This window comes from Bradysia coprophila, chromosome IV, assembly GCF_014529535.1.
Source record: "Bradysia coprophila strain Holo2 chromosome IV, BU_Bcop_v1, whole genome shotgun sequence".
In the NCBI taxonomy this organism is placed as follows: Eukaryota; Metazoa; Arthropoda; class Insecta; order Diptera; family Sciaridae; genus Bradysia; species Bradysia coprophila.
Window position 1 is genome coordinate 259,001 of NC_050738.1, and position 13,212 is coordinate 272,212.

General features: G+C 40.5%; 3 protein-coding genes across 5 annotated transcripts; 2 read left to right on the forward strand and 1 right to left on the reverse strand.

The window, feature by feature from the left end:
• The first annotated feature begins 448 nt into the window (after window positions 1–448).
• LOC119066532 lies at window positions 449–2,300 on the forward strand. Its single transcript, XM_037169054.1, has 4 exons — window positions 449–1,077; window positions 1,137–1,470; window positions 1,538–1,792; window positions 1,852–2,300. Exons 1-4 carry the CDS (start codon window positions 664–666, stop codon window positions 2,241–2,243), a joined length of 1,395 nt encoding a protein of 464 aa, XP_037024949.1. The 5' UTR covers window positions 449–663; the 3' UTR covers window positions 2,244–2,300.
• Window positions 2,301–4,116: 1,816 nt separating this feature from the next.
• On the reverse strand, window positions 4,117–6,001 carry LOC119066534. Its single transcript, XM_037169059.1, has 5 exons — window positions 5,423–6,001; window positions 5,316–5,357; window positions 4,887–5,178; window positions 4,619–4,825; window positions 4,117–4,559 (listed from the first exon to the last, which is right to left on the reverse strand). The coding sequence occupies exons 1-5, from the start codon at window positions 5,834–5,836 to the stop codon at window positions 4,162–4,164; spliced, it is 1,353 nt and encodes a 450-aa protein (XP_037024954.1). The 5' UTR covers window positions 5,837–6,001; the 3' UTR covers window positions 4,117–4,161.
• Window positions 5,710–11,142, forward strand: LOC119066533. Of its 3 annotated transcripts, XM_037169055.1 has the most exons (5): window positions 5,710–6,633; window positions 6,699–6,740; window positions 6,803–7,094; window positions 7,162–7,392; window positions 7,458–7,895. In XM_037169055.1, exons 1-5 carry the CDS (start codon window positions 6,223–6,225, stop codon window positions 7,847–7,849), a joined length of 1,368 nt encoding a protein of 455 aa, XP_037024950.1. In that variant the 5' UTR covers window positions 5,710–6,222; the 3' UTR covers window positions 7,850–7,895. The 3 variants fall into 3 exon arrangements, with proteins under 3 accessions (XP_037024950.1, XP_037024952.1, XP_037024953.1); XM_037169058.1 differs by lacking the exons at window positions 5,710–6,633; window positions 6,699–6,740; window positions 6,803–7,094; window positions 7,162–7,392; window positions 7,458–7,895 and adding exons at window positions 9,502–9,554; window positions 9,637–10,050; window positions 10,118–10,652; window positions 10,720–11,142; XM_037169057.1 differs by lacking the exons at window positions 6,699–6,740; window positions 6,803–7,094; window positions 7,162–7,392; window positions 7,458–7,895 and adding exons at window positions 10,118–10,652; window positions 10,720–11,142 and having other exon boundaries at window positions 6,106–6,633.
• The last annotated feature ends 2,070 nt before the right edge of the window (window positions 11,143–13,212 follow it).

A 13,212-nucleotide genomic window follows, 5' to 3' on the forward strand; every position in this document is an offset into this window, starting at 1 on the left:
CAAAAGACCTTAAATCACTTAGGTGGCCCTAACTCACGAAGGGCCGACCCGAATATGCCCATCTTCGAACTTAGCCTCACTATCTCGACTATCTTTCAGGGGAAAAAACATTTTTGAAATCGGATTTGATTTACTCAAGATATCGACGTGACGGACAGACGGACAGACAGACAGACAGACAAAATTTTTATTGCGGATTCGTCATCTATGAACATATGCAAACACTTTGCTTCGAATTCCATCAATTACACACGGCATCGTAATCCTATAAGCCCCTTTGTACTTCGTACGGGGCTAAAAAATGAAGTAATAGATTTGAAAAATCAATCTTTTTTACGTTACTTACTATGCGTTTCAAAATACACGCGTAACTTTTAGAACAAAATCACTTTGTTTTGACCATATGTTCTGCCCGCATCGGGTTCGCATAAAATCTGTTTTTAAAAGCGAATGTCTCTTCGTTTTTCCATTGAGAGTTTGCATTATATTTATAAAAACATGAAAATCAGATTACATTCGTTGGTAACTCAGAATGCAGTGAAGTGATTAAACCTCGGAGCACTAAATCAAGCACAAATCACTAGTAGGATCTTCATTTATGTTGTACTGTTGCACGTCAGCAGTCAGATTCTTTCAAAACACCGACGAAGGTTCTTGTAAACAATGTCTTCGGAAGATGATGACATGGACTATGACACTACATTGATCAAGGCTGATTCTTTAAATGCTGAAGCGGTGGCGCCTAAGGCGAACCCAAAATACAGCAAAGTGTATGAGGATTTCCAGAAGTGGAACGAAACAAATGGTGCCACTCCGGTGACAGAAGACGTTTTGATGAAATATTTTACGGAACTGGCAGTCAAAAGCAAACCAACAACGTTATGGGTGTATCAGTCGATGCTAAAGTCAACACTTCGAATAAACGATAATATTGATATCAGTAACTATTCGACGTTGATCAACTTTCTGAGAGGAAAAAACGCCGGATACAAACCCGTTAAGGCGACCGTGTTTACAGAAGAAGAAATGAATAAGTTTATTAATGAGGCTCCTGACGAGCAGTGGTTAGACGTAAAGGTATATTGTCCTAAAGATTCAGACATCCGGCATTCCATAACGTGCCACTCGTCTTCTAGGTTGTCTGTATATTTGGTATCAACGGTGTTCACAGCTCCAGCAAACTTATCAACGTCATGATCGACCACATCAAAGTTTATGAGGATTTGATTTTGGTGACAATACCGAAATCAGAAACTAGTGCTAAGCGAACATTCACAGTGACTGGGACGTTTTTCACTGTTATGCATAAATACATACGTTTGCGACCTGAAAATTCAATGATCAACCGGTTCTTTCTGCGTTATCGCGACGAAAAATGTACACCGTTACCGATGGGTCGAAATAGATTCTTTGAAATGCCACGCAGGATTGCTAAGTATCTGAAACTGCCAAAGCCGGAGCTATATTCAGGTAAAATCATTTACCCTCTAATTCAGGCGGTGATCGAAAAACCAACAAAATTTGCGTCTTCTTTTAGCGAACTCATTCCGCATGAATGCTAGCCATATCGCATCAGCAAATTCGACCATTGCTTGGGAATCATTGAATAATGTTCCTGAGCAACCACAAACTCAATATTCACTGGACTATGAGACCGGTCACCTTAGAACGTCTTTATCAGCTACGTACGCAGGTCCATCTGTCTCTGTCCCAAGCTGCATGAACGGTGGCAGACACGATCATCGGAATGGTAAACGAAATGACAATAAGACTGAAAGGACTGGAAGCGATGGTATGTCATTCGGCTACATCAACGAGCGAAATGACCCCAACAAGAAATACTCTTTTCAGAACACATCTGCACGATAAACTGTGGCCAGGTAAAATGCGCCACGGAGGAAAATGAGATGGGCGCATTGCATGCATTTTCCATAATGAAACCAGACGATTACAAAATTATCGAAGTCATACCCGCCCTATTCGCTTCGGATCCAATTTGTCGATGGATAGTGGCGTACACCCATACCGTTGATCCGGTATCCTCATACAATGGTGACGAAACGTTTGCAGACATAACGAGATCAACACCGAACAATGTTACAGTGATTCAGAAATATATCAGACATAGGTCTTCTCAGCTGCTGCCAGCATATGTTGTGGTATATGGTGTGAATTGTCGGTGCCAGTCGAAGCAGTCCGAACTGTACAACTATGAAGTGAACGAAATCAAATACGAAGTTTGAAATATATTTTGCATTTGCTGTGCAATGGATCGACTTTTATAATCTTTTTAGACCCGTACGAAGTACTGGGGTCTTATAGGTTTACGCATACGTTTGTAACACGTCGAATTGGACTCCCTGAGTAAGGGGAAACCTATTGTGGTTGTCTAGAGATGCCAAATCCGCGAAAAAAAAAATGTCCGTCTGTCTGTCCGTCTGTCTGTCCGTCTGTCTGTCTGCACGATAACTTGAGTAAAACGCATCCGATTTTGAAAATTCTTTTTTTTCCCGTTTGGTAATGTCAAAAGACAGGCTAAGTTCGAAGATGAGTGATTTTGGATCGACCCCTCCCGAGCTGTGGCCCAATAAGTGCTTTACGGTTTTTCGAAGATATCTCCGGACATTTAAACGTTAAACTTGTAAGTGATACGTCAAATAAAAGGTATTTACAATACCGATCGACAAAAAAAAGTTTATGGAAATCGGATGACCGACTCGTGAGTTAGACCCCTTGGTGTGAAACAGGCAAGCAGTTTTTGCTTGTAGGTCGGCCACATTTGAACATATTTCGTCTGTTTTAGCTTTATTAGATAGGTATTGACCGTACCAATCAGGGAAAAAAAAGTTTATGAAATTATGTTCTCCGGAGCGTGAGCTAGGTCTCTTGGAGTGAGCTCTTATCTGGCTACTCGGCCCTACAGTGAACGTGGAGTATTTTGTCAATATCTCGAGTAAATTTTGACCGAATTTCATGATTTTTTTTTTTGTTTGAAAGGTATTAACGAATGTAAAGCGTCGGTACTATTTTCGGTTTCCTAACAAAATGGCTGCCGGCGGCCATATTGGATTTTATTAAAAGTGATATAAAGTGGGAAAAATGATGCTTAGAGAGTTTCTGTTAACATGGAAATAATGTGTTAAGTGTGAGGGGTTTCAGGGATTCCATATACGGACATCTATATATACCTATATACAGCTATATTGAGCTATATACAGGCATATAGAGCTATATAATAGCATATTCCTCTGTGAAATGTTTATTTACAGTGAAATATAGTTAAATATAGCGGTATATAGCTGTTTAAATAGGAATTTATGAAATTTGACTTCGTACGGGGCTGTCTATATTGCCTCCGGCAATTTATTTGTGTATGATAACAAGAAAAAGAATGGGTAATGTAAGTGAAAATTACCTAACATCTAACATAGTTTTTCAGTAGAGAATGAAGTAAAAGAAATGAAGAATTCCACAGTAAGGCTTTTGATACGAATAGGTGTTTCGTACGGGTCGGCGTTAGCTATGTTTTTTTTGAAGAAGAAGTTTGTGAGTCATACTCAACCAGTCACAGCGTTTGAGGATGAGACATATTTTTATCGTAACAAAATCGAGATGCATCGACGCAACACTTGGACTAGGTCGATTGCGGTGAAAAATTACTTTGACTTGCAAATTCCCGCAAGGTCATAAGATGAGAAACCTCAAACTGGTGTCATTCAAATCTGAAATAGTAGGACATACCAACGATACCAACCAAGGACATTTTTCAGAAGCTTTCACGAAATTCTTGCTTTAAAGAATTGTTTACAATCAGAAATATTTCAATCACGTAAATGAGAAAGATTGTAGAGCCGCTGGCTCTTACCTCTTACAAAATCTGCTACTTCGTTTGATTATCTTATTCGAAACTTATTTTTGTCGTCATTGTCAATAACAAACTTTGATCTTGCAATGTTACATAAGAGTATAAACGTTGAACTTACCGTGAAAGAACATCCTGGGTACCCCTTATTACCTTCCAAGACTCATCAGCATCCAATTGGGTGTATCTGACAATGTGATGCTAACAACAGCTACAGCTCCATATACGGCTCAAAAGTAAAACCATAACATCGGTCACTCCAATAATGGAAGGTTCATCCTTTCTATTTGAAATCACTTCTAATCTTCATATTTCCCTTCATTCAATGCAAAATTGAATATATCCACAGTCTCTTTCTCTTTCTGACACTTACAATTAACGCCATAGACAACTACGTACGCGGCAGGTAGATGAATCGTGCTCCCTCGAATGTATCGTTGATTTATGCGGACATTGTTCGGTATCGACCTGGTTATATCTTCGAATGTCTCATCAGCGTTCGACGCTGTTACTGCATCGACATGATGGGTGTATCCGACTATCCATCTACAGGCTGGGTCCGATGGATATACTGCCGGCGTTAGATCGGATATGACAAATTCGTCTGGTTTCATTGTCGTAAACGCATGCAAAACACTGTTTTCATTCTCTTCAGATGCACATTTCACTTGACCGCAACTGAGGGTGCACACATGCTCTGAGGAGACAAAAAGGAGTTAAAGTTAAACTACACCAAGCGTCTCACAGACTACATACCATTTTGGTAGCCATTATTGTGATACGTATTCGAACTCGTAGCTCTAGTTGCTTGAGTAGAAGCTGGCGGTTGTGTGTAGCTGAATGCAGACGGTTTAAGGTATCCTGTTTGATAATCCAAGTCCACATGTTCCGCAGATTGCTCGACAATGTCCCACGGACCTATCTTTGTATGGAAATTGGCTGAACGTCTTCGGAACGAAAGTGCTGATCGGAACAAAAGGAATTGCTCAGTGGCTGTGACAATATTTCCATTCAACATCCGAACCTGAGTAACGTGTTGAGTCTGGTATTTTGAGAAATTTGGCGATCCGTTTCGGCATTCCACAAAATTTATTTTTTCCGATGGGTTGCGCAGTGCATTTACCGTCATGGTAGCATAAAAAGAAACGACCAGAACTGGGATTCTCATGCCGCAAATCGGCATATTTCTGTACAATATGGAAGAACGGTCCGGTTATTGTGAATGTACTCTGAGCATTCGTGATGGTTTTAGGTGTTGTCACCAAAATCAGATCGTCGTACCGTTTCACATGTTCGATCATTATTTTGACGAGTTTCTGGAGGAAAAAAAGGAAATGTTTAGAGTGTCCATACGTGTCAATACTAGTGACCAAATTTAGTGACGTCAAAGAATTTTCCTTCTTCCAAAAAATCCCGGACTCCAAGAATCCATTCGTTCAGTTCTACTAGTTACCTTGGTGTTCCAGAGACCACTGATTCCAAATATGCAGACGACCTGCCGAAATGGTAAACGAAAATTGTAAATTTTTCCGTGAAGACATCTGTCTCTTCAGCACTCACCTTTACATCCAGCCATAGATCATCGGACGCCTCGTTCAGGAATTTTTCGATTTCTTCGTCGGTAAAGAATATTGTGCTGGAAGGCTTGTAGCCGGCGTTTTTTTGTTTTAAAAATTCAAGCAGTTTAGAATACGTGCCGATGTCGATGCCGTCATTTATCCGGAATGTGGCCTTTAGCATGGAAAAGATTGCGACCAATGTCGGTGGCTTATTTTTCGTTTCCAGCTCCGTAAAGTATTTCATCAGCAGTTCTTCCGAAACGGCACTCCATCCGTTGGACTTGTTCCACTTTTGGAAAACTTGATATGTGAGATTGTATTTCGCTTGAGAATTGGCCGGTAGGGAGTGATTATTGGTTTTATTGAGTGTATGAGGTACATCCTCATCCATCAAGTCTTCGTCTTCTGACGACATGTTTCACTAAGAGTCAAATTTACTATTTTGCATGGGAATTGGGGACCTTCTTTGTGTGTTCTTCGGTGATCCGGAATTGATGGAAGCTGGTAACATTAAGAAAAACAACACCAACAGCAGAAGAAGCACAATAACAAATGCGTTAGATTTGACAGTACACATCGGCTCTGGGTGTGTGTGAGTGTTCTTCCCCTTCCACATTTTAGAACAAACATCGATCTGTCAAACGGTTTTTTTAAGGTCGCTTTGTTTTGACGTTTTCCTGTCACAACAATCTATGTACCATAATCGGCATAAACGGCATACCTACTCGATCGACAAACAGTAAACACAAAAATTTCTTTCAATTCAATTTCCATTTGCCACGATCGCCACACTCTCCCAACATGTCGTCGGACGATGAAGACATGGATGCTGAAGCAGCAGATTCATTCAATAAGACAACCTATCAAGCTCTACCGCCCGTATCGCAAGCGAAATACCAAAATGCATACCAGGTGTTCCAGAAGTGGAACAAATCCAATGGATGGTGTGCCATTTCAGAAGATCTGCTGATGAAATATTTTGTTGAACTGAATGCCAAGAGCAAACCATCCACATTGTTTGCCATTTTTTCCATGCTGAAGGCCACATTCCGGATAAATGATGACATTGACATCGCCAAGTACTCCAAACTGATTGAATACATCAAAGGCAGAAATGCTAGCTACAAACCGGCGAAGGCGAAAATCTTCACCGACGAAGAGATCGAAAGATTTGTGAACGAAGCGCCCGATGATAGATGGCTTGATGTGAAGGTGAGTGTTGAGATTGAGAGTTCCTTTCCTATCTAAAATTTCACTTTTCGCTCATTGCTTTGAAGGTGGTCTGCATATTCGGCGTCAGTGGTGTTTCCAGTTCGAAGGTAAGTGGCTGGCCTTGTCAAGCTTATTTTGAGCGACTTCTGAAAGCATCTAATCCGCACAGAAACTTGTCAACGTAATGGTCGAGCACGTTAAACGGTACGATGATCTGATTTTGGTGACCATACCCAGAACGGACACGACACCACAGGGTACATTTACAATCACTGGAACGTACTTCAATATCGTACAGAAATACGCCAATTTGCGACATGAGAAACCAGTTTCGAATCGCTTCTTTTTGGCCTACAACGACGGCAAGTGTTCATCACAGCCAATCGGAAAAAACAAATTCAGCGGAATGCCTCGTAGAGTCGCTATGTATCTGAAATTATCAGAACCGAGACGGTATTCAGGTATGCGATAGAGATTAACATTCCCCACACTCAACGAATATTGACTTTGCATTGAATTTGATTGCAGCGTCATTTTCATTCCGAAGAAATACGCCCAATCTGTATGGCAATTCCAACGCTTGGAATCAGATTACTGCCACCGAGCAATCTTCGGACACTGTCGAATTAGACTCTCAAACCGGACACCTAAAACAAACGACCACATTCAGCTTCGCACGGCCGCCTCTTCCTCCACCTCAACCGGCTGTTGTTAGAAACACGCGGTCAACAAATGGTAACATGAATGGCAATGAAACTGGTAAAACAGTCCACCACAAAGTTTATTTTAAGCATCTTTAACTTCAGCGTTACCGTTATTTTCAGCACATGTATGCTCCCTTAGCTGCGGTGAAGCGAAATGTGCCTTGGACGAAAATGAGAAAAGTATTTTGCACACGTTCAATCTGATGAAACCATCGGAATTCTCCATCACAGACGTAACACCTGCGGTATATGCATCGGAGCCAGCTTGCAGATGGATTGTAGCATATGTGCATAACAACGAAGCGGTCTCAGCTTTCAATGCCGATGATACGTTCGAAGATATAACCAGATCGATACCGAGCAACGTCCGAATAAATCAAAAATACATTCGCGGAAGCACGTCACAGGTGTCCGCGGCCTATGTGGTTGTGTACGGTGTAAATTGCAGGTGTCAGAAGGAGCCTACAGATGTTTGTAGTTATTCAGGGAACGATGTAAAAACTGAGTTTTAGAATTGGTAAGGCGAAATAAACAGGAGAAATGAACTTGCTCCAAGAACATTTGTTTGATTCAATCGAGGCATTGCAAGGAGACCATTGAGAGAAATTATTTGTCGCAAATTTTCTGTGGTGAGTCTTAAACTCTGTAGAAGTTTTAAAGTCTGTGGGAGTTTTAAACTCTGTGGGGAGTTTTAAACTCTGTGGGGAGTTTTAAACTCTGTGGGGAGTTGTAAACTATGAGTGGAGTTTTGAACTCTGTGAGAAGTTTAAAACGCTGTGGGGAGTTTTGAACTTTGTGAGTAGTTGTAAAGTCTGTGGTGAGTTTTAAACTCTGTGGTGAGTTTTAAACTCTGTGGGGAGTTTTAAACTCTGTGGGGAGTTTTAAACTCTGTGGGGAGTTTTAAACTCTGTGGGGAGTTTTAAACTCTGTGTGGAGTTTTGAACTCTGTGTGGAGTTTTAAACTCTCTGTTAGAAGTTTTAAACTCTGTGGTGAGTTTTGAACTTTGTGAGTAGTTGTAAACTCTGTGGTGAGTTTTAAACTCTGTGGGGAGTTTTAAACTCTGTTGGAAGTTTTAAACTCTGTGGGGAGTTTTAAACTCTGTGGGGAGTTGTAAACTCTGTGGGGAGTTGTAAACTCTGTGTGGAGTTTAAAACGCTGTGGGGTTGAACTTTGTGAGTAGTTGTAAACTCTGTGGTGAGTTATAAACTCAGTGTGGAGTTTAAAACTCTGTAGGGAGTTTAAAACTCTGTGGGGAGTTTTAAACTCTGTTGGGAGTCTTAAACTCTGTGGAGAGTTGTAAACTCTGTGTGGAGTTTAAAACGCTGTGGAGAGTTGTAAACTCTGTGTGGAGTTTAAAACGCTGTGTGGAGTTTTGAACTCTGTGTGGAGTTTTAAACTCTCTGTTAGAAGTTTTAAACTCTGTGGGGAGTTTTGAACGGGAGTTTTGAACTTTGTGAGTAGTTGTAAACTCTGTGTGGAGTTTAAAACGCTGTGTGGAGTTTTAAACTCTGTGGGAAGTTTTAAACTCTGTGGTGAGTTTTAAACTCTGTGGGGAGTTATAAACTCTGTGTGGAGTTTAAAACGCTGTGGGGTTGAACTTTGTGAGTAGTTGTAAACTCTGTGGTGAGTTATAAACTCAGTGTGGAGTTTAAAACTCTGTGGGGAGTTTAAAACTCTGTGGGGAGTTTAAAACTCTGTGGGGAGTTTAAAACTCTGTCGGAAGTTCGGCTATAATAAATGTCCATGTCCAGATGAGATGAATGTATACAGTCAGGTATCACATGCGAAATTAGAACAAACGTGGAGTCGGTACGTCGAACCATAGCATCTGCAACAAAGCAGTAGAACAGATTTTCCAGACGGGGCCTGCGTAGCGTATGCAACCCTACAATTATTTGTGCGAATTTCTATAAATCTTTTTGAAATGACCTACTTGTCTACATGACAAAGTGAACTAACAATTTAAAATTTCTGCCACATTAAAGGCTCTTATTAAATTCATACTTGTGGCGGTTCAAAAAATGTTTATTTTGTGGCATAGAGGCTAAATATCCGTTAAAAAATCGGTTCTAGTGCTTGGCTCAGTGCTACGGTCGAACACAAATCGACAGAATTTTGTTTGGTTTTTTCCACTAGAGGCGCTTAGGTAATTGACGTTTATCTGTCAATTTTCATTTATTGTTTTGTTTTGATCCATCCAAGTCGAAGATAAAAAGGTACTTTGCGGCTACTAAAGTTTTCCGAACCGAAAGTCAATCAAATCGCTCGTCTACCATTTTATTGTTCATTATTGTACAGTCAATCATGTCGTCGGAAGATGAGGACATGGAATGCGATGCACCAACAAGTTTCGTTAAAACTAATCCAGGACCGATGAACAATACACTGGCCAAGTATAACCAAACCTATCTGCAGTTTCGCAAGTGGAACGATTCCAATGGAATGCGTGCCATCTCAGAAAATGTTCTGTTGGAATATTTTGAGGATGTTTCCACAAGGAGCAAGCCAACCACATTGTTCGCCGTTTATTCGATGCTAAAGTCCACTTTCCGTTCAAAAGAAAACGTTGACATCGGTTCATACTCCAGATTACTCGAGTTTTTAAAAGTGAAGAATGTTGGCTACAAACCGGTGAAGGCTAAAGCTTTCACTGACGACGAAATCGAAAGATTTGTCAATGAGGCGCCAGATGACAGATGGCTTGATGTGAAGGTAATCACAGAATCTAAAATCTTAAACTTTTAATGGAAATATTTGACTTTCCTTACACGCTTGTCAGGCTGTCTGTGCATTTGCAATAAATGGAGTATTTACGAAACTCGTTACCGTGATGACCGACCACGTCAAACGGTACGATGACATGATTTTGGTGACCATACCTAAATCGGACACGACTCCTCAGTGTACATTTCCAATAACTGGACCGTTCGTCAACGTCGTACAAAAATATGCCGATTTGCGTCCTGCAAACGTACCCACAAATCGCTTTTTCTTGACCTACCATGACGATAAATGCACCACGCAACCGATCGGAAAACACAAATTCAACGGAATGGCTCGACGAATCGCAGTTTATCTGAAATTATCGGAACCGGAACGTTATTCGCGATACTCATTCCGTAAGAATGCAGCCAACTTATCGTTCAATACAAGTTCGAATCAGAATGAAGACGCTGACGAGCAAACAAGCGAACACATTGAGTTGGATTATCAAACTGGACTCCTGAAATCATCTTCGTTCGGCGCCCCACGTCTATTTTCGGCTCCACCTGTTTCACGAATTACGGCAACAAACAGCATTAAGAGTAGCGATGGTAAGTGAAATGAATCAAATTAATCCCGTGACTGTGGTGTGATTCCCAATCGATTTATTGTTTTCAGAACATGTTTGCACCTTTAGCTGCGGGCAGGTGAAGTGCGCCTCGGAAGAAAATGAGAAGATTGCGCTACATGCGTTCAACATGATGAAACCACCCGAATACACCATCACAGATCTGACACCTGCCCTATATCCGGCGGATCCGGCCTGCCGATGGATAGTGGCATACACACACAAGTCCGATGAGGTTACCACATACAATGCGGAGGAAACGTTCGAAAGCATTACACGCACAATACCGTACAATGTTCGGATTGATCAGAAGTACATTCGTGGAACAGCGGCCCAGATGTCAGAGGCGTATATTGTTGTGTATAGTGTAAATTGTCGATGCCAGAAGGAGACAGCGGACGTATTCAATATGCTCTTGAACGAAGCAAAGTTTGAAGATTTGTAATATGTGAATATATAAAGGTGGAACGGATTTATCGGAAAATATTTGTTTGATTCGATTCAATCCATCGTGGAAATCTTATTTGGTAATCACGGTGACTGTGATAGCTTGTTCTAACCAGGAATCTGTTTCCTCTTCCTATACGTCTTTTTTGGTAAGCATTCTATGGAAACATACGACAACGTTACGAGGAATTCTTCTGAAAATCAGAAGACCGAAATCGGACGCATTTTCTATTGGAATTTTTTATATGTGCCCAGTAAGGTATTCGACCCCATAAGCCAAAACCACTTTCAAAACGAGCCATCAGAACAGTCGGAGCGTTTGCTGCGACTGAGCCCCGTACAAACCCGTATATCTATTGCGTACGTAACCCTAGTGCGTCTGTCACCCTACTTTGACCGTAAGCCTATTGCGCCGGTTAATGTAGTTAAAGTAAAATTATTATGAAATGTGTACATCTTGCAAATTGCGCATAGCGCAATTACGAAGCCCCGTACGACGTTCCTTTCAAATGAAACAAAAATTTCAAATCGCCCTAAAATTTTTTTTTTGAAGGGCCTAGTATCGGCCTCAGTCCGAGGACCCAAATTTAAAATTTTTTTTCAACTACATTCTATTCGGCCTTTGATTACCTCCCAAATGAAACAAAAATTACGAAAAACGGATGAAATTTGCTCGAGTTATATGTAAAATACACTTAGGGCCCTAGTAGTGGCCTTAGTCCAAGGACCCAAATTTAATTTTTTTTCAACAACATTCTATTCGGCCTTTGATTACCTTCCAAATGAAACAAAAATTACGAAAAACGGATGAAATTTACTCGAGTTATATGTAAAATACACATAGGGCCCTAGTATCGGCCTCAGTCCGAGGACCCAAATTTAAATTTTTTTTCAACTACATTCTATTCGGCCTTTGATTACCTCCCAAACGAAACAAAAATTACGAAAAACGGATGAAATTTGCTCGAGTTATATGTAAAATACACATAGGGTCCTAGTAGTGGCCTTAGTCCAAGGACCCAAATTTTTTTTTTTTCAACAACATTCTATTCGGCCTTTGATTACCTTCCAAATGAAACAAAAATTACGAAAAACGGATGAAATTTACTCGAGTTATATGTGAAATACACATAGGGCCCTAGTAGCGGCCTTAGGCCAAGGACCCAAATTTAATTTTTTTTCAACAACATTCTATTCGGCATTCGATTACCTTCCAAATCATACAAAAATTACGAAAAACGAATGAAATTTACTCGAGTTCTATGTAAAATACACATAGGGCCCTAGTAGCATTTCACTTCTAAGGCCCTAACTCACGGTCCACTCACCCGATTTAAAAAAAAACTTTTTTTTCCTGGATTGGTATTGACAATACCTATCATTTGCCGTGTCATTTACATTTCCATCGTTTATTTTGCCATAAATATCACCAAAAGACCTTAAATCACTTAGGTGGCCCTAACTCACGAAGGGCCGACCCAAATATGCCCATCTTCGAACTTAGACTCACTATTTCGACTATCTTTCAAAGTGTACCTTTGATGCAAATTTGGGGCATCGGTACAGTTTTCTCAAAGCACATGAAACTTTCACAGACAATTTTATTTTTTATTCAAAGCTGACATATTCTTTCTCGAAAATGTGGTCGTACATTTTTTAAAAGGGGCTCTCGTAAAAAGTTATCAGCGATCAAAAATTTCGAAACGCACAAATGTATGCTACGATTTCAGCGTACGCTCGGAACCTCTTAACCTGTTCTTTCAGAACCTTGATTCTCATAAGTTCGTAGCTTTAAGAATTCGTATCTTGGCTGTTCTTATGCGATTTTAGACATACAACTGTTAAGTCACGAATATTTTGAGTTAGATTTCGTCAGTTTGGGCTGATCATTTCTGATCAATGCACACAGGTCACGTACGGACCCTTTGTACTACCCAGTCATCATTAAAATCTAGAAGCCCTTTTTAGGACCTCTTCTCCACCTAACCCATACACACAGGGCCTATTTGAGGGAATTGACTTTTAGAAAATTGATTTTCTTTACTCGCCAGAATTCTCTCAAAAATAGGCCCAGTCCACGTCGCAAGCCTAGCAAA